Genomic DNA, 19,558 nt, shown 5'->3' on the forward strand with positions numbered 1-19,558 from the left:
TTGTAAACTAAATTCATTTGGAGGGCCAAATTCAACTGAGGACAGGAGCAAGGGAGAACCCAGCTTGACTTTTAGGTCCCAGTTTAAATTTGCAGAGACAGCAACTAGAAAAGCCATCTTTTTACTTGTAAGCAGAAATAAGATCAGTATAGAATCTGAGAACAATAAAATTTTGCAGAGTTGTATATTGGAGCAGACACATATTTCAGGCTTGAAAGTTTCAGTCACCTTGGAGGTTTGGATGCCCATTAATTTTAATGGTAATTGAGTGTCCATATCCATTAGTTTTGAAAATTGAAGCCTAAATGTTTTAAATGCTACTATGTACAATTGGCAGATAAGTTGCTTTTATTTATTTTTCTTTCAGTCGTCCGTCAATTATATTTATTGATGAGCTGGATGCACTCTGTCCGAAGAGAGAAGGGGCTCAGAATGAAGTAGAAAAAAGAATTGTAGCTTCATTACTAACGTTGATGGATGGCATTGGCTCAGTAAGTAAAGTATATTGATACAATTAGCGTATTAAGGGGAAGAACTGAATAAATTACGTTAGGTTTTATAGCAATCAGGCCAGCATAAAATGAATCAGAAGAAACTTTTAGACAGCAATCTAATATCCTTATTGAATTTAAGGGAAAAGAAAGAGAAGATGTATGTCCCTTACTAATTATAGATAGGGTTAATACTAATAAGTGATTTCCTTCAGTAAATTACATTTATTTTAAGAGTATAGCACCATATTGTTGTGACACTTCACAGAAATTAAACCTCAAATATAATACGTGTGTATATTTTGACATTCAGAGACATTTTTGAACTGCAAAAGAAAAACGTATAGCTTCTTCCATTTGCTTTTTGTCCTTCCCCATCTCCCACTTTTCTGATTTTTGGCGATTAAATGTAAGACTTCAGAGGCATCTTTTTGTCAGATCAGAACAGATAGCAGATTATTTGGAAATTAAATGAAAATACTGTTGGTAGGGTTTTTTTTTTGTTTTTGTTTTTTCCGTCTGGCCTGGATTACTGAGGGATCCAAAATCCACATTAAGATACCCTTTCAGTTCCCATAATAAATTTTTAGGGCCTTGTTGACTTCAGTGATCTTTCAAAGGATGATAGGAGTGTGAGGTGTGTGTTTTTTTGCATAGAGTTAGAAGCAGTGTGTATAAAAATCTTGTGGATGTTAACTTCAAGTTTCCCTTAATCTCCTGCATAAAGTTTTGGCAGCTCAAATAGCGCTCTATATAAGGCTATAGGGAGGGGATATTTCCTATTGGCAAAGACCGATGGATCTTCTTTCTAAGGATAGAGTCTTTTTGAGGAAATTCTGAACACACTTCCAAATCTCTGTCTTACCTCTTATATAGAGCTCTTCATCTATAGCACCACTTTTCAGATGGGAAAACTAAAGAAAGAAAGGTGGAGAGAATTGAGTAAGGCTGCTCAGCAGGATAATGTGAGTGTGGCTAAAACATAGGTTTTACGATTTCTAGTCCACTACCCTGCTAGTGCATGGTGGTGCCTCTGACTTCATAGACTTGTAGACTTTAAGGTCTGAAGGGACCATCATGATCATCTAGTCCACAGAACTCTCCCAGCCACTCCTGTAATATCTGGCTGAGTTACTGAATTGCCATATATACTCATTCATAAGCTGAATTTTTTTTAGTAAAAAAGGGAAGCCCCAGAGAAGGGGGTTGGCTTATGAATGGGTATAGAGAGGGAGAGGTGGGACACTGCCTCTCCCCCCAATGGAGGGAGCAAGGGGAGGCAACACAGCCAGAAGGGAAGAGGCGGGGCCAGAGTCTGTCCTCTTCTGGCCGTGCTGCTCCCCGCTCAGCCTCCGAAGCAGCTGCAGCTCCGGGGCTGGCAGGGTGCAGTCATGCTACTCGACCCTGGCCCCCAGAGCAGGCTGTGGCTGCACCACCTGGTCTGGCCTGCCAGAGCAGGCTATAGCTGTGCTGCCCAGCCTGCCGGAGCAGCTCTAGCCAGGCCAGAGACATCCTCCCCAGATAAGATGGGAAGGGATGGGATGGGGAGAGTGTGGGGGTCCTGGGCTAGGAGTGGGATCATGTGGGAGGTGGTCACAGGGTTACTCCCCTGACTCCCAGCTTGCCCCCCCCCCGCCCCGCAAAAAAAAAATTCCCCACCAGTTGCTGTCCTGGCGTGCTGGAACACTTTGTTTACTTAGGTTTACCTCAATGCCTGTGGACGCCCGAGGTAAACAAATCATCTCGGCCCACCAGTGGCTTATCCTGATGGTCTGGGAGCCAGAGTTTGCCGACCCCTGAATTATAAGGTTGGCTTATGAACGGATCATAAAATGTTTCCATTTTTACTTATCCATCTTGGGGGTGGGGGTTGGCTTATAAACGAAGCAGCTTATGACCAAGTATATACGGTACTCAAATCATGATTTAAAGACCTTCCCAGTCATCGCCCTAGAACAAATGTTCTGACACATACCACTAAATCAGATCCTCTTCTAAGAGGAAGACCATTTTCACTGTCTGGAAATATGTAGTTAAATACTGAGTGAGCCCCACATTTTTGGAGAGGGTAGCCTTTTCTTTTATAAATCAGAAACCAAATCTCAACCTTTTCATCCCTGTTCCAAAATAGATCACAGTATGTTCTGGTTATCCTAAGGAGTAGTACCATGCTGGAGGAAGATTGTCTGTCTGTCTGTCTGTCTGTCTGTCTGTCTGTCTGTCTTGGCCTAATGGGCATAGAATACCTTGTAAAGAGATGAGTCCTTTCTCTTTTGTCTGGAATTACTTTATGAATTTCTGCTCCATTTCCCCTCCCCCCCCCCCCCCCCCCAAAAAAAAAGTGTCATCTTCGGTTGTTTTTTTTTTTTTGGGTCACTTAAAAAAAAAGGAGGAAAATATTATTTATTATGATTGCTAATGTAATAGTTCCCTTTTTGAAATACTTTAATTTCAAACTCTTAAATTTTTTTAGCTTTAGTGCTTTTAGTTTTTTTCTTATTTCCAGAGAAAAATGTTCTCATAATAAACATTTACGAATAAAAATACTTGAGGAGGGTGAGGTGCTTCTGGGTCTTAATGAGTGAATCAGTTAATGAATTATAAATTCTCTTTGGAAACTTGATTTGCTACTTTACATTGACTAACCTGAAAGATGTATATTTGTATACTCTTTATGGGCTAGTGTAACTAGAGGTTTCTTCTGTTTGCGCTTGACAGTTTGAATTTCTGTATTGCTTCCTTCTCTTTGGTTGTCTGCCTGAGAATATTCATCAGAATAATGGCCACCATCTTGGGTAATTTGAGGTGACAAGGACTGTCATACCACCTGGCTCAGTTGAGCCAGAAAATTAAACCTGACTGAGAGAGAAGCATCCAAGATTTTGTAGAATTTTGACTTCTGGGGATTAGAAAAAGAGTTCCTTCCCCCTTCATTAAGGAGATTAATCCATCTGGGAGTTGTAGTAGGTGTAGTCAAAGGAGGAGATAAATGTTATAGATGTCATCCATATCTCATCTCAGAGGTAACAATCTAGAGGATTACTGGAACCCATTGTAGTCCATTTTGTGATGTTGTCTGTTTAATGGGAACTACCGCTGGTCAGGATTTTTCTGTTGCAATGATTTTCCAAGGGAAAATTCAGTTTTCTGCAAAATTTGAAATTTTTGTGGGAATCCCCTCCCCCAATTTATACATATAATTTTTCTTTTCCCCCTTGGGTCATTTTGATCTGAATCAAAATATTTTGGTTTGTTGAACTGACCTGAAACAATTTTTTGGGGTCAGCTCAATATTAAACTTCATTTCCCTATTATACTGAATTGGGGGTTTATATAGTTCATATTCCCATGTTCTTCTTTGGGCTGTGTTCCCTGATATGATTATATTGCCCAACATGCAGCACTATCTTTCCTGGGACTCAGCAGCATGGTGTCTCATGGTAGTCACATGTATGGAGGTGCATCACGGAAGATGTAGTCTGGAGGCCATGGTGGCATCAGGCCCCTGAACTACAGCTCCCATGAGGCAATGTGCTACTATAGGAAAATGCAGTTTAATGTTGAGCTGACTCAAAAAAAAGTTTCATGTTAGTAGAGCAAACTGAAATAAAGCGTTTATTCATTTCTGAATTGAAAATGTTCAGAACTCTGCCTCCTATGAAAAATTAAGATATTTCAACTGTTTCTCCCAATTTTGGACAAAAACAAATGTTGAAATATAGAAATTTCCTGTGGAACTGAAATTACTTTGCTCAGCTCCAATGGGAACAATGTTATCCTCCACATCTTGATGCCATGGGCTCAATCCCTGTCCCAAACGTTCCAGCACATGAAGATTCCTCATCTTATGAGTTGTAAAGTGCTATGTGTGTATTATTATTACTTACTCTCTTGGGGTTAGAAGAAGGCTCTAGTTTGCTATCTGAACAAATATCTATTTTTCATAAGAATTATGCAAGGGAGGTTATCATTACTGTTGAAGTATGTGTAAATTGTGAGGTCTTTAACATCATTTTAAAATCAAACTTGTTTTTCTGTTTATCTCATTAGGAAGATAGTGCAGGGCAACTTTTGGTACTGGGCGCAACAAACCGTCCGCATGCACTGGATGCAGCACTCCGCAGACCTGGGCGTTTTGATAAAGAGATAGAAATCGGTGTCCCCAATGCCCAGGACCGATTCGACATCCTCAGAAAACTTCTTAATAAGGTTCCTCATCTGTTGACTACAACAGAGTTGGTGCAGCTGGCTGATAGTGCACATGGCTATGTGGGAGCAGACTTGGCAGCCTTGTGCAAAGAAGCAGGTAAGGTATACTACTAGTCCCACTGAGAATTCACTTACTCTAAAAATCCACTTGACTGCTAATGGTACACACAGTACATCTCACAGAGGGACTCAAAACAATGAAATCTTTCCTCTGTTTTCATATTTTTGTAAAACTTTTATAACAAAATCCACAAAGGGCTTCAGAAAGTTAAGAGACTGTTGGGAAACTGGGATAGTTAAGGGGGTTGATAATGGGATCTGGAGCCTCTTGCTTTCCTGCCAACAGTTTGACTTTAGCCCAGGCTGTTTTTGAGACCAAAAGTTGTCATCATCTCATGTGGCTGTTCTCAGCCCCCTTTTCACCATTGGCACTTCTGTTGTCTGGTCAAGGGCTAAGTGGACATGAAGACTGAAATACTCTCTCCCCACTAGAGGGGAGCAGTATGAGGAATATTGGTTGTCTGCTGCCCTAGCCATATTGTTCTATGGACAAAGAGAGAGCCTCCACGCTGCCAGATCTTTAAGAAGCACTTAAAATATTTTTAAAAATAATTAAAAAAAAAAGACAGTGGGAATCCTCATGTCATCTTTAGCTTAGTATATAAAAAGTCTCTTGTAAGCTGTTCGTCAGTGCATTGACCAACCACTGGTGAATGGATTGTGACTGTTTCCAAGTATTCCTAAGAGCTTCTCTGCTCTTTCCTCGGTAAACAAAATTGTGAGGCACTAAGAGAGTTTGTATTACAATAGTAATACAAATAGAAACAATTTACCTATTTTTTTTTTTGTAAAAAATAAACATTGAATTTTTGTTATAAGGATATTCGTAAATTGTTATCCTGGAGTGACCTGTGCTGGAGGAAGATGCAGTTCTGCCCTTGAAGCTGTGTGCTGGCTAGTTTTATTTTTCCTCCTCAAAGAATTTAAAAATAAAAAATAAAAAAAAGACTTTTTAGCTTAGACACTTGTAGAAAATGAATTTTTTTTATTTATATATATATTTAATATATATTTATTTTATATAACAACAGTGTCTGAATTTTATCATTTTTGAATGTGTACTTTGCAAAAAAAGGCTGCTTTCTGCAGCTTGTAAAAATATATGGCATATTCATCTTAGATGCATAAAAATGAGAGATGGAAATGATTTGCCTACATAGTAGATAGCCTGCCCTGTTACCCGTGAAGACTTCTTCTGGTACATTTTCTAATGTTTTCTTTTGTCTTATTTTGAAGGCCCAAGCAATGGGCTTGAACCACTTCTCTTAGGAGACTGTTTCACAGCATGATACATCTCACTGTCCAGGAGTGTGTCCTGATATTCCACCTACGTTTTTATAGATTAGTGTTATCCCATTATTTCTTGTTATGTCTCTGTATGACCCATTAACTCTCCTTCCTTGGTGTTTACACACTTCAGATGTTTGTAGGCTGTTATCATATCCCCCCATCACCTCATTCATTACTTAACCAAACTATAAATATTTAGGTCTTTTAATCTTTTCTCATAAATAAGTCTTTCCAGCCTCCAGATAAGGTTTGTTGTTTGTTCTCTGAACTCCCTCCAATTTGTCAAAAACCTTTTTGGTAATGTGGTGCTCAAAATTGAACTCAATATTTTGTGTATATTACAGCACAAAAAGCTGCATAAACATGTAGTTAAGATTGCTTAATGCCTTCCTAAATAATCCAAGCAATTACAAATCAGAGAATCCTGTGTTAAGGTTTTTTCACAATTTTAGAAATGCCTGCTACTTTCATACAATACACTTGCATATGAGTACAAATAAAAAATGGGAATTCACATGACCACCTTAAGTTTGACCACAAAAAATATAAATTCAATTTATAGTATGTAGTAGTAGTATTTATTATTTGTATTGAGATATTACCAAGAGGTGCCAGTTGAGAATCATGGTCCCAGTGTTCTGGGCGCGCTACACATGCATTTACGATGGAAAGACAGTTCCTGACCTAACAATCTTACATCTAAATATACTTATGTGCTCATAACAAGTTTAAGCTGCTTCTTGAGAACTCTTCATTCTTAACAATTGTACTGAAAACCTACATAATTTTATATGTATGCTATTTTTATGAGCAGAAGGTAATCTGTTTATGATATGGTAACCCAGTGCTATATGGCAACTGCACATATAGTTAAGATTGCCTATGACATTTCATTATATGCCAGGTTTTTCTAATAGTGTGTTTACATGGGGACACTCAGGAAGATTAATCCAAATTAACTAATACTATGAATGAAAAGTGGATTAGTTAAAATGCATTCAACTCTTGTGTGGACACTATCATTTAGAATCAAAGTGGCCTTAGTTCAGTTGACTTTAATTCACTTGAATTATGAGATATTTAAACATAATACATTTTGGGTTCTTTTTATTTGCCCTTCTGATTTTTGACCCTTTCAGATACATGGGGGACACATTTTCAAACTTTGCATCCAAGAAGGCTAGAAATGTACTTTTTGTTTTTAAAAATGAAGCCTGAGATTATCATTAATCTCCAGGGTGGATTGATTTTAAATCAAAGTGATTTATATCATGATTCAAACCTCCAAGGTGAAAGATTTGACTAAAATCAATTATTTAAATAACTGAAATTACACCTGGAAAAGTTTATCGTATATACTCGTTCATAAGCTGAATTTTTTTAGTAAAAAAGGGAAGCACTAGGAAAGGGGGTTGGCTTATGAACGGGTATAGAGAGGGAGAGGTGGGACACAGCCCCTCCCCCAACAGAGGGAGCAAGAAGAGGAAGCACAGCCAGCAAAGCCAGAAGGGAAGAGGTGGGGCCAAAGTGTGTCTGCTTCTGGCCATGCTGCTCTCCCCCTAGCCTCCGAAGCAGCTGCAGCTCTGGCCCTGTCCCCCAGAGCAGACTGTGGCCATGCCGCCCGGGTGCCGGACCATGCTGCAGCCGTGCTGCCCGGCCCAGCCCGCTGGACCGTGCTATGGCCGCACTGCCCGGTCTGGCCTGCTGGAGCAGGCTGTGGCTGTGCTTCCCAGCCTGCTGGAGCAGTTCCAGCGAGGCCAGAGACATCCTCCCCAGATAAGGTGGGAGGGGATGGGATGGGGAGAGTGTGAGGGTCCTGGGCTAGGAGTAATGTCTTGTGGAGGGTGGTCACAGGGGTTACTCCCCTGACTCCCAGCTTCTCCCCACCCCCAAAAATAAATTTCCCCACCAGTTGCTGTCCCAGCCCGTCAGGGTAAGCAGCTGGCATGCCAGGACACTTTGTTTACTTAGGTTTACCTCTGTCTCTGCAGATGCTCGAGGTAAACAAAGCATCTTGGCCCACCAGTGGCTTATCCTGATGGCCCCAGAGCCAAGTTTGGTGACCCCTGAATTATAGGGTTGGCTTATGAATGGGTTATAAAATTTTTCAATTTTTACTTATCCATCTTTGGTCGAGGTTGGCTTATAAACGAAGCAGCTTGTGATCGAGTATATACGGTATTTTCTAAAGAAAGGAGCATTCTCATTGGTTGAGAGAACCACAAAAACATGTTGATTTATAGCTAAATAGAGCCTTTACATGAAATTTCATACATCTTTTTGCTGTTGTGGAGGGTACACTGTAACAGGTATTTAAGTGATTTTAATATTTTCAGATTCTTATTAATTGTAAATGTTTTAATATGTTAGGATATAGTGAATGATATATAGCTTATTTACTAGATAATTAACTTTTTGCTCATGATTTGTGTCAATCTGTATTAGGATGGTGACTAGAATTTAATTAAATACACACAACATATAACATTTATTTGTATTAAACAAAACAAACCCTTAATACACAGTACATGACCTGTTGTGCCCATACTTATAAAGTGTAACCTCAAAAGTTAGATATTTCTCTTCTGATTCTTTCTAAAAGCAGCCTTTAACTCAGTTTTTGGTAATGGCTAATGGATTCAACATATTTATTTTTATTTAAATGCTTAAAGATGATGATGATAAGTTTAGGCCTTAACATATTTTGGATTCAAGTCAGATTTTTTTAGAACAGGTTGATTTTTAAAAAGGAAAAACGTCTTATTAACAAAATTTTAAAAAAAATCTGTTGTTTTTGTTGTTTTTCACAAAAATTGACTTGTATTCATCCTTGCTCCATGTTATGGAAAAACCACCGAATATCCAGGGCTGGTGCAAGGAAGTTTCACGCCCTAGGCAAAACTTCTTTCACCTTGCGCCACCTTCCCACCCAGCTAACCCCCCCCCCCCCCCACACACACCATGGCTGCTAACCCAGCCCCCCGCCCGGGGAGCCCCCCCACTACAGCAGCTGCCGCCCCTCTCCCCTTCCCCCCCTCGCTCCAGCGGCAGCTAACCCCGCCCGGGGAACCCGCCTCAGCTCCCCTCGGCTCCACCTCCTCCGCTGAGCAGGCTGGCACCACTCTAATTCTCCTCCCCTCCCAGGCTTGCGGCCCTGATTGGAAGAGACTTAGAGTGGTGGCTGTGTGCTCAGCGGAGGAGGTAGAGTGGAGGTGATCTGGGATGGGGAGCGGTTCCCCTGTGCGCCCCCCCCCATTACTGCGGGCGGCCCTGCCCACGCCCCCCGCCCCAGCTCACCTCCACTCCACCTCCTTGCCTGAGTGGGCTTTTAGGCGCCCTCAACCACTAGGTGCCCTAGGCGGCTGCCTAGTTCGTCTATTGGTTGCACCGGCCCTGCAAATATCATGAGGTTCACAATAAAATCGTGTAAGCTGGCAACACTACTAAACTGTCGTTGAGTATCTCTGCACTTCTTAGCCCTGATTGTTGAGCATGGCGCATGTTAGGAGGCAGGCAAGTATTATTAATCCATTTTACAGATAAGGTAATTAAGGGCTTGTCTACACTGTCCTGCTGTGCGGACTATGGGGATTTGAATCGCAGAGTGCACCAAAATTTTGCTCTCTAGCTGGCCCATTTGGATGCTGATGGCAAAACTAAAAGGTACCTAGTTTGCATTAACACAGTCTTCTTTCAAACAGGACTGTGTTAATGTGCACTAGGTACTTTTTAGTTCGTACCAGCAGTGTCCACATGGGGAAGTTATAGTGCAACATTTTGGCACGCTCTTCAATTCACACCCCACTGCAGTCTGCGCTGCAGCACAGTGTAGATATCCTGAGAGGTTGCACAAAGTCACTTTTTGGCAGAGCTGGTACTAGAACGGGGTCTATAACATGGCAAGTCTCATTCACTTAGGTCAGCCACATGGCCTTTCATAATAAATATGTGATCTATGTGCTTGGTTGTGTTATCTGTAATCACTAGACACTCTCCCCCGCCCCCCTCCCACACACACCAGACCTGTTAAGAGCCAGAAAGAGAAACCAGGATTCCTGGTTTACTGTTCCTCTGTGTGGCAGTGGTTTTCAACCTCTGGTCTGTGAGCCCCCACTATGCCTATATTTCCAAAGGGGTGTACATCTGCATTCAAAATTTGTTAGGGGTCTGCAAATGGAAAAAGCAAACTTTAGGGGTCCACAAATTGAAAACCACAGCTATACTGTAAAGCAATTAGCTGTGTAAGCCATGGACAAAGTATGCATTGCACCTTCCTGTAATGGCTGATTCACGTATAGTAAACAGTTAATATTGGAAAGACTTGCATTTATTTTTGTTATTGAATCAGGCCCTATGGCCTCAGGCTTGCAAGGAGCTTCAAGTGGCAGGTCCCCATGGACTTCAGTGGGGAGCTCTATATTGTCTCAGGGGTCTATCTGCGCAGAGTTCTTTGCAGGATCTGGGCCTAATTCTGAACCAGTTAACAAAGCCATGGTTTTGGGGCTAGAGGAGGTTTCTTGTCTTCTAAATTGCTTAGTAGACTACCTTTTTAGCATGAACAGCTGTGTTCTGAAGTGTTTTATCTCAAAGAGACATGCTGTTTAGAAGATAGGCTGTGACATATCCTTGCATATAATGTCTGTTTGTATTCCCCTGGGATCATGCTGCCACTCTAATTAATTGGCCACACAGCCTTTTATTAATACTTTAAAAAAATTATAATGGTTTTAAATTAACAACAAAGATAAGCACTGCACTTTTTTGGAAAACATATGAAATGTTAATTATGTAGCAGGGACATGAATGATATAAACTGTGCTGAATGTTAGAAGATGCTTAGCAACAAAAGTTTCCAAATATAGCAATTTATTATAAACTTATCCTTCTATGGTTGCCTGTAGCATTTCAACAGGGTGAATATAAATATAACTTGATTTCTTCAAGAAGTGGATTTAGTCACATTGTTTACAGTGAAAGGAAGTATTTGCTTTGTAATTTTTAAAATTTATCTTGAACATCCTCGTTCATTACGCATAATTTCAGTGTGCTGATATAAAACACGTGGACCTTGATAAGATAGCATCATCAGGAAAGGAAGAACAAATGCCCTTGTTTAAACAGTGGGCTTCTTGCAATAACATCTAATTGGTTGCAATAACTTCTTCTGTAACTCTGAGCCTTTTCTGAGGTAGAAGCACTAATTTTGTTTTACATTTGAGAGATTTATAAATTTGACAGTTTCTTTAATGTAACTGCACAGACAAGTGTCACTTTGCTTTGTGAAGTTGGGGGTAGTATTGGTTCACTTTGGTTGAGCTTGACTGCTATTTTCAGAAATGTTGTAGAAATAAGAAATCAGGTCAGATTCTCAGTGATGTAACTCACATAGCTCTACTGAAGCCATTTGAGTTTACACCATCAGCGGAGGCAGCCTTTCCTCTTTTAAATAAAACATAATTTTCAGAATAATTTAGTTTAGGCTAGGACCCATTGTGCCCAGTCCTCTCATCTATTCTTTAAACTTCCGTGAACAATTCACTTATAATGCAGAATCTCTAGTATTTAATTTACGATCATGAAATGAGCATGCAAGTTGCATTATTTGAGGAGTCTGTCTTTAGCATTTTGCCAGGCCCATGAAACTTTTAGCTGTTCCCTAGCCCAAACTCTGACTTATGTCCCGTGTACCCTTCCTTCATCCCCTCCAAAAAACCTGACTATTGTCTGCCATGCTCATATCCCCTCTACATTAGGGTGAATGAACAATACAATTTCAGTTTTTATAAATAAATAGGAAGATCCTGTGCCCCTGAAACCAAAGAATGTCCCTGTTTACAGGATCTTTTGTTTTGTCTTGGCTTTTGTAACTTGATCAGGTTGGCTATCTGAAGGAGCTGCTGGCTCGCTGAGCTGATGAAATTGACAGCAGCCTGGGTGAGCCTCCCTATATGCACTACAGAGACTATCCCCAGATTTGTCATGCTACAGTACCACCACCATACCCTCCATGAGGCTTCCCAGTGAACATCCCCCTTGAACCAAGCCGCCTTCACACATAAGCCCTATTTATTGTAGGGAGTATTATTATTACAATTTTTTTTAAATTTCCTGCTGTTACCGATGCAAGTTCAACTCTATTGGTGTTAGCCACTCCTGGTGCCCTAATGCAGATGAATGATTGGCTACCAATTCTATTTTCAGCACCATATTGATTAGACCCACTCTTGAGTAGCTTGAGTCTGAGGAGCTACTCCTTTGCTTCCATTTTAGCTCTGCAATCTTGCAGGTAGGTGCTGCACCAACCATTTTAGAGGTGGTGTCAGACTGGATTGGAATCTCTTTTGGGCACATTAGTTCCATCTTGGAGAAGTTATGTTAAAAATGGCATCGTGTGATTCCGCCTTTATTTTCTCTCAGAGAATCCAGATCAAGTGTGCTCAAATGTCCAAGTAAGAATATGCTCCCCTCTCCCTCAGTTGTTAGCCTGCCAATTCAGTATGAGATCTGAAAGCTGAGCTGATTTTTTTTTCTTCTTTGCTCTTCTTTGTCACCTGTAATAAATATTCTACAGTCCAAATAATGATGTGAATGAGAGATGGCCTGAGCCATGAAATTCAGATACAAATCTGAACTTCACTGATGGTGTTTGGGTCTGGTATTGTGTTTTGGCCTCATCGCTAGTATAAATGTTAAAATTATTACAAATATTTTTCCTGGTTTACATTGTTAAATAAATGCAGTATGTATATGAGTTGAGTGCACTTGGAAGCTTAATTTTGTTAATGTGAGTAAATGGCCAGGGTGATGGAGTGTTGTTTTTTTTTAAATAGGTTGCAAAGTTGGATTTTAGAGAGACATCGCCGTTGCCACACTGGCTGGTTTGATCACTTATAAAAATGGAGGGAGCATATTATTTCTGCTTGATGATTTTGTTTTAACACAGCAGCAGATAAACTTTGGGCAGCTGCAAATAAGTTACTGAGTAGCATAGCCACATTCACATACAGAGATGGTCATGTGAGGAGATGGAAATGTTACAAACCTATTTATCTTTACAGGGTCACATACCTTTTTCTGGGGTTATATGGAGTCAGGTCATCAAAAACAACTGAATCTGTATGAAACAGTGGAAGACAAATTTATTCAGAAATGACAGAACATAGAATTCTGAAACTTTAAGTGATGAAATCCAAATATGATGTAGAGGTACAACTACAAATTTATTATTGGATTGTAATGACTTAGGTCCAAAAATTCTCTCTTATCTCTTTTACTCTCCTTCCCCTTCCTCTCCACCCCACTTCCAACCCCTTTATTTGAATGCACATTTCTGCAGCATAGATAGTACTGTTATTGAAAAGAGGATGACTTTTGCTTACATAATACTTTATACATTCATTAATTTACTGGGTAATGGTATCTAGTGAATCTTTCAGGGCTCATGAGTGTTTTAAGTCACTGTATTGTCATGTAATTTCCAAATGAAATCACTAGCGCCAAATCTTTTTTCTAAAGTGAAGCAAATATCATTTGCCCTCCTAACAGGTTATGTACAAATGCTTGCTTGCTTTGCACGCATACACACAAAGCAGAATTACTTTTTGTTGGCTCGGGCTGTAACATATGTTTTTGGGTGGTTTTTAAGAATGCTAATTCAGAGTGATTGCTTTTATGCAGAAATGGTTACATCTGGATGTTAAAATGTGGCTAGAGGGAGCATGTTTAAGACTGGATGGAATGTGTTGACCTTACATTTGTCTGTGGAATCACTTGTGTTCTGTTTTTCTGTTTCTTATTTTAAATTAACATCTTGTGGAACAGAGAAACAGGCAGAATTACTAACTAGTTGAAACTCTTTTTAGTAGTTTTTCCAAGATTTCCTATTTAACCACCCCCTCTCACACATTTTCTTTGTTATGGGCCAGATCCTGACACCTTTACGCCTGATGAAGACTACCTTAAGTAGATTGTAAGGTCTTGACTCAGGAACCTTCTTTTTTGTTCTGTGTATGTGCCGAACCTAGCACAACAGGTAAAGTAAGGCTCTTCTGTGATAAAGTGGCTCCATTGACTTTAGTAGGACCATTCATGGAATAAGATGGCAGCCAACATGGCTAACAGTATCAAAACCTGGCCCACTGTACGTGATGGCAGATTTCTGGATAACAGATACTCTGCTTTAGACAAAATCTGTACTCTTTAAGACAGTGAATGGAGTTTTTATTGGTATACTTGTTGTTTAGAGTGGAGAGGGTATAAAAGCCGAAATGTATTAGTGTATATTTTTGTAGGTTTTTTTTTTTTAAATGTCTGTGTCCGGTTCTAGTTTTGTGCGATACTCTACTCTATGATTTCTGTTCTGTGGATGGTATAGTGCTTATTCCAGCCAGGGCATTGGAACTGACCATTTTTGTAAAACTTCTCTGATAATCATTTAACTTTAAATGTTTGTATCCAAAACTAATTTTCAAGTAGTTGCACATTGGGATTGTAAACTTCTGTGTTGCGTATTGTTGTGGGTTGAATGCTGGAGTAATTTATTTAAATCCTATGCATGTCTCTGTCTTGATCAATTTCTCATTCTTGCCTACTTGTATTTATATGAGCAAAAGATAAAATGTATATGCACAAAATTATAGTTTATATTTTCTTCCAAGTATGACAGACTCCTCTACAAACTTTAATTAAGCATCACAGCGCCCCTTTGAGGCAGGCAAACATTATCATTTTATGTACAGGGAAAATAAGTCATGGAATTTGTAACTTGCCTCGTTTACACATTGGCAGAGCCAGGGAAAAGAACCTATGAGTTTCATCTCAGGGTTTCCTTGCATTAGCCATAAGATATGCTACATGGTCCCTCAGTGTTCAAAGAGCATAAGTAGATATGGAAACTGTCAGCCTGATCCAAAGCTCATTGAAGTCAATGGGAGTCTTTCAATTGACTTAAGTGGATTTGGGATCAGATCCTATATACAAAAGTAAGACTATAAATACGTAACTTAACGTAATGCTAAATTCTCTATATACTTCTCTGTTCTTTTCTGTTTATTCACTTTTTTTTAATAGTAATGCAGTAGTTGAAATTTTGAGTTACTCTTTTGAAAAGCATGTTCCTTAGTGAAGGAATCATGCAGTGCCTGTGCTACAGCGACAGTACTCTTCACAATGTGCTTCAGGCCCTAATTAACCTGCACTGGCTTGGGGGACTATGGTGGCTGTGCCCTGACATGATCCCTGCCCCTCACGGCATATTAGGCTTCTTATCCAGAACAGAATTATTCCCAGAGTCCTTAGAAACATAACTGTGAACAAGTAGTCATTATGTATTATAAATATTATGCCTCTGCTCCTAGATAGCTCCAGGGAGATGTGCTGAGCATTGTTGGGGAAAAATGCTGTAATCCCCACACAGTGTTTTTGGACATAGTGCAATGTGCATCCCCTCTTGTATTAATTTGGATGGACTAGATGGGCTAAAGGTGTTAATGTAACCCAGTCAGTGTCCAGCATTAAACGGTGTTAAACAAGATATGGGTTTGGTTTACAGAGGCCTCAGCTTGCAGTGCAAACACACCATTAAAAATCCTTTTATCCAAAGATAAAAAGAGAGAAAAAGAGTGAAACCATTTGAAATGTAAAGTATTAAGTAAAGCTTTCATTCTGATAACATCCCTTGTTCCCTTTCCCTTTAGCTGGAGAGAGGTTTTCAGAAGGAAAATGCCCCTTGTTTGGCAGTCTCTTAGATGGTATTAAAGATGGTAATAACTGACCTTTTGGGGAAAAGAAAAGTTAGTTGAGATTGGCTGGAGCTGTTGTGCTGTTGTTCTTAAAGTCTGATCCTGTTTCCTCCCAAGTGATGACTGGGATTCAGCTAGAGCTGATAGTGGTGGGGATGTCATCTGACTCCCTTTTCCTGGCCTGATCTGCTCTGGACATATTTGAGGATCAGGATCGCGATGGCCTGGGTTCCCAGGAGACAGTGTGAGTGGCAGCCATGGTGGTGAAGCTTACTCCAGTAGCCAATTATTCTCTTTAAGAACCCACAAAGAGAGTGGTGGGCAGAATAGCCCATCCCCTCATTATTTTTCCCACCTATTCCTGGTTTCCCACCCACCAATTTTGGTTCACTGATTTCTGGTTTACTAGGCATGATGTTAACACAGTCCTTGAGTTATAGCAGGAAGCCTATTTATTTGGACTAGTTCAGTCTTTGTCTCCCTTTCTTACCTTTTCCCATCAACATTCATTGTTAGAGGTTATTGTGACATCTTATCAACGTACACTTTTATTTTTTACAGTTGTGATCACAATAAGGATAAATTGGTAAGCCTAATTGTCACACCCACCCCCCCCAAATAATGTAATGAATGTGGGTGCAATACATCACAGCTTGCATCAGTTCAGTTGCAACCTGATTCACCGAGTCTCTATGCAATGTTGGAGTAAATGAATCTGTCTGTCACTCAATGGTATAGACTGGAGGACATGTGCTACTAATAATAGTAGAGCCCAGGTTTTCCTGGATGTGATAGCTGACAGATTTCTTCAAATAATTGCTGAACCAACAAGAGGAGATGCCATTTTAGACTTGGTATTGGTGAGTAGTGAGGACCTCATAGAAGAACTGGTTGTAGGCGACAACCATGGCTCAAGTGATCATAAGCTAATTCAGTTTAAACTAAATGGAAGGATAAACAAAATAGATCTGCGACTAGGGTCCTTGATTTCAAAAGGGCAAACTTAAAAAATTAAAGAATTAGGGAAGTGGACTGGTCTGAAGAACTCAAGGATCTGAACATGAAGGAGGCTTGGAATTACTTTGTCAAAGTTGCAGAAGCTATCTGTAGCCTGCATCCCAAGCAGGGAGAAATATTTCAGACCAACCTAGAAGAGTAAGCATCTCAAACAGGTGATTAAGAGAAAGCAGAAAGCCTACAAGGAATGGAAGATGGGATGGATCAGCAAAGAAAGCTACCTCTTGGAGCTCAGAAAGTGTAGGGATAAAATGAGAAATGCCAAAAGCTAAGCAGAGTTGAACCTTGCAAAGGAATTTAAAACCAGTAATAAAAGCTTATATAGCCATTTAAATAAAAAGAAAACAAGGAAAGAAGAAGTGGGACCGCTAAGCTTGAGGATGGGCTGGAAACTAAAGATAATTTAGGCATGGCCCAACACCTAAACAAATACTTTGCCTCAGCTTATAATAAGGGTAATGAAGAGCTTGGGGGTAGTGTCACGGTGGCTAATGGGAATGAGTATACAGAAGTAGAAATTACCACATTCGAGGTGGAAGTCAAATTCAGACAGCTTAATGGGACTAACGTGGGGGCCTGGCTAATATCCATCCAAGAATATTAAAGAATATTAAAAGAAACTTGCAGATGAAACTGCAAGCCCAATCACAATGATTTGTAATGAATTTGTAAACTTCGGGGGTTGCACCCTATGACTGGAGAATTGCTAATATGGTTTCTATTTTTAAGAAAGGGGGAGGTGGGGAAAGTGATCCAGGAAACTACAGTCTTGCTAGTTTGACTTCAACTGTATGCAAGTTCTTGGAACAAATTTTGAAAGGGAAAATAAAGGACACAAGGTAAATGGTAATTGGGATAAAATACAACATGGTTTTACAAAAGGTAGATTTTTGTCAGACCAACCTGATCTCCTTCTTTGAGAAGATAACTGTTTTAGAGAAAGGAAAGGCAGTTGATCTAGTCTATCTGGATTTCAGTAATGCATTTGATACAGTTCCACACAGGGAAACTATTAGTTAAATTGGAGAAGATGTGATTAATATGAGAACTGAAAGGTGGATAAGGAACTGGTTAAAGAGGAGACTACAATGGTCATACTGAAAAGTGAACTATCAGGGTTTATGCTTGCCAAGGATTTTCCCATGCTGAAGGAATCCTCAGCAGCCTGTTTTTATGGTAACTTTGAAAGGAGCAAGGAAGGCTTAACCAGGGCTAAGCACCTATCTCCTTGTGGTGACTTCAAAAGGTCTGAGCAGTAATTCACTTTCCTCCCTTAAATCGCTGATGCTCAGGGATAAGCAAATCTCTGCCTTGCTGGGATACAATATTCTGTATAGTGAGCCAGGTTGGCTTGTCCCAATTAGCATCTGTGAAATGTGTATGTATTCTTGCTCCCAGACTATTGCACTGGGCAGCACAGCATGGGAAGGAGGTGACCAGCCCTCTGAGGAGAAGGAAGTGGTTCAGGACTATTTAGAAAAGCTGGACGATCACAAGTCCATGGGGCTGGCTATGCAGCATCCGAGGGTGCTAAAGGAGTTAGCGGATGTGATTTCAAAGATAATGGCCAATGGATCTGCAAACTCATGGGGATCGGGGGAGGTCTTGGATGACTGGAAAAAGGCTAATGTAGTGCCCATCTTTTTAAAAAAAAGGAAGGAGGAGGATCCAGGGAACTACAGGCCAGTCAGCCTCACCTCAGTCCCTGGAAAAATCATGGAGCAGGTTCTCAAGGAATCAATTCTGAAGCACTTAGAGGAGAGGAAAGTGATCAGGAACAGTCAGCATGGATTCACCAAGGGCAAGTCATGCCTGACTAACCTAATTGCCTTCTATGATGAGATAACTGGCTCTGTGGTTGAGAGGAAAGCAGTGGCCGTGTTATTCCTTGACTTTAGCAAAGCTTTTCATGTGGTCTCCCACAGTATTCTTGCCAGCAAGTTAAAGACGTATGGGCTGGATGAGTGGACTATAAGATGGATAGAAAGCTGGCTAGATCTTTGGGCTCAATGGATAGTGATCAATGGCTCCATGTCTAGTTGGCAGCCAGTATCAAACGGAGTGCCCCAAGGGTCGCTCCTGGGCCCGGTTTTGTTCAATATTTTCATTAATGATCTAGAGGATAGCGTGGACTGCACCCTCAGCAAGTTTGTAGATGACACTAAACTGGGAGGAGTGGTAGATATGCTGGAGAGTAGGGATAGGATACAGACTGACCTGGACAAATTAGAGGATTGAGCCAAAAGAGATCTGACAAGGTTCAACAAGGACAAGTGCTGAGTCCTGCACTTAGGACGGAAGAATGCCATTCACTGCTACGGACTAGGGACCAAGTAACTAGGCAGCAGTTCTTTAGAAAAGGATGTAGAGGTTAGAGTGGACGAGAAGCTGGATATGAGTCGACAGTGTGCCCTTGTTGCCAAGAAGGCTAACAGCATTTTGGGCTGTATAAATAGGGGCATTGCCAGCAGATTGAGGGACATGATAATTCCCCTCTATTGGACGTTGGTGAGGCCTCATCTGGAGTACTGTGTCCAGTTTTAGGCGCACACTACAAGAAGGATGTGGAAAAATTGGAAAGAGTCCTGCAGAGGGAACAAAAATGACTAGGGGGCTGGAACACATGACTTATGAGGAGAGGGAACTGGGATTGTTTAGTATGCGGAAGAGAAGACTGAGGGGGAATTTGATAGCTACTTGAACTACCTGAAAGGGGGATCCAAAGAGGATGGCTCTAGATGGTTCTCAGTG

The 19,558-nt window shown here is 40.5% G+C and overlaps 1 protein-coding gene across 7 annotated transcripts in view; it reads left to right on the forward strand.

Annotated features, from left to right (window-relative positions):
- The window catches only part of SPATA5 (spermatogenesis associated 5), a 313,506-nt gene that overhangs the window by 16,458 nt on the left and 277,490 nt on the right, over positions 1 to 19,558 (forward strand). For all 7 annotated transcript variants that reach the window (XM_050946311.1, XM_050946312.1, XM_050946313.1 and 4 more), the window contains exons 8-9: positions 368 to 491; positions 4,542 to 4,797. In XM_050946311.1, coding sequence (XP_050802268.1) covers positions 368 to 491; positions 4,542 to 4,797 — 380 coding nt within the window. The remainder of the gene's footprint in view (positions 1 to 367; positions 492 to 4,541; positions 4,798 to 19,558) is intronic.

The sequence above is a fragment of the Gopherus flavomarginatus genome, chromosome 3 (genome assembly GCF_025201925.1).
Source record: "Gopherus flavomarginatus isolate rGopFla2 chromosome 3, rGopFla2.mat.asm, whole genome shotgun sequence".
In the NCBI taxonomy this organism is placed as follows: Eukaryota; Metazoa; Chordata; order Testudines; family Testudinidae; genus Gopherus; species Gopherus flavomarginatus.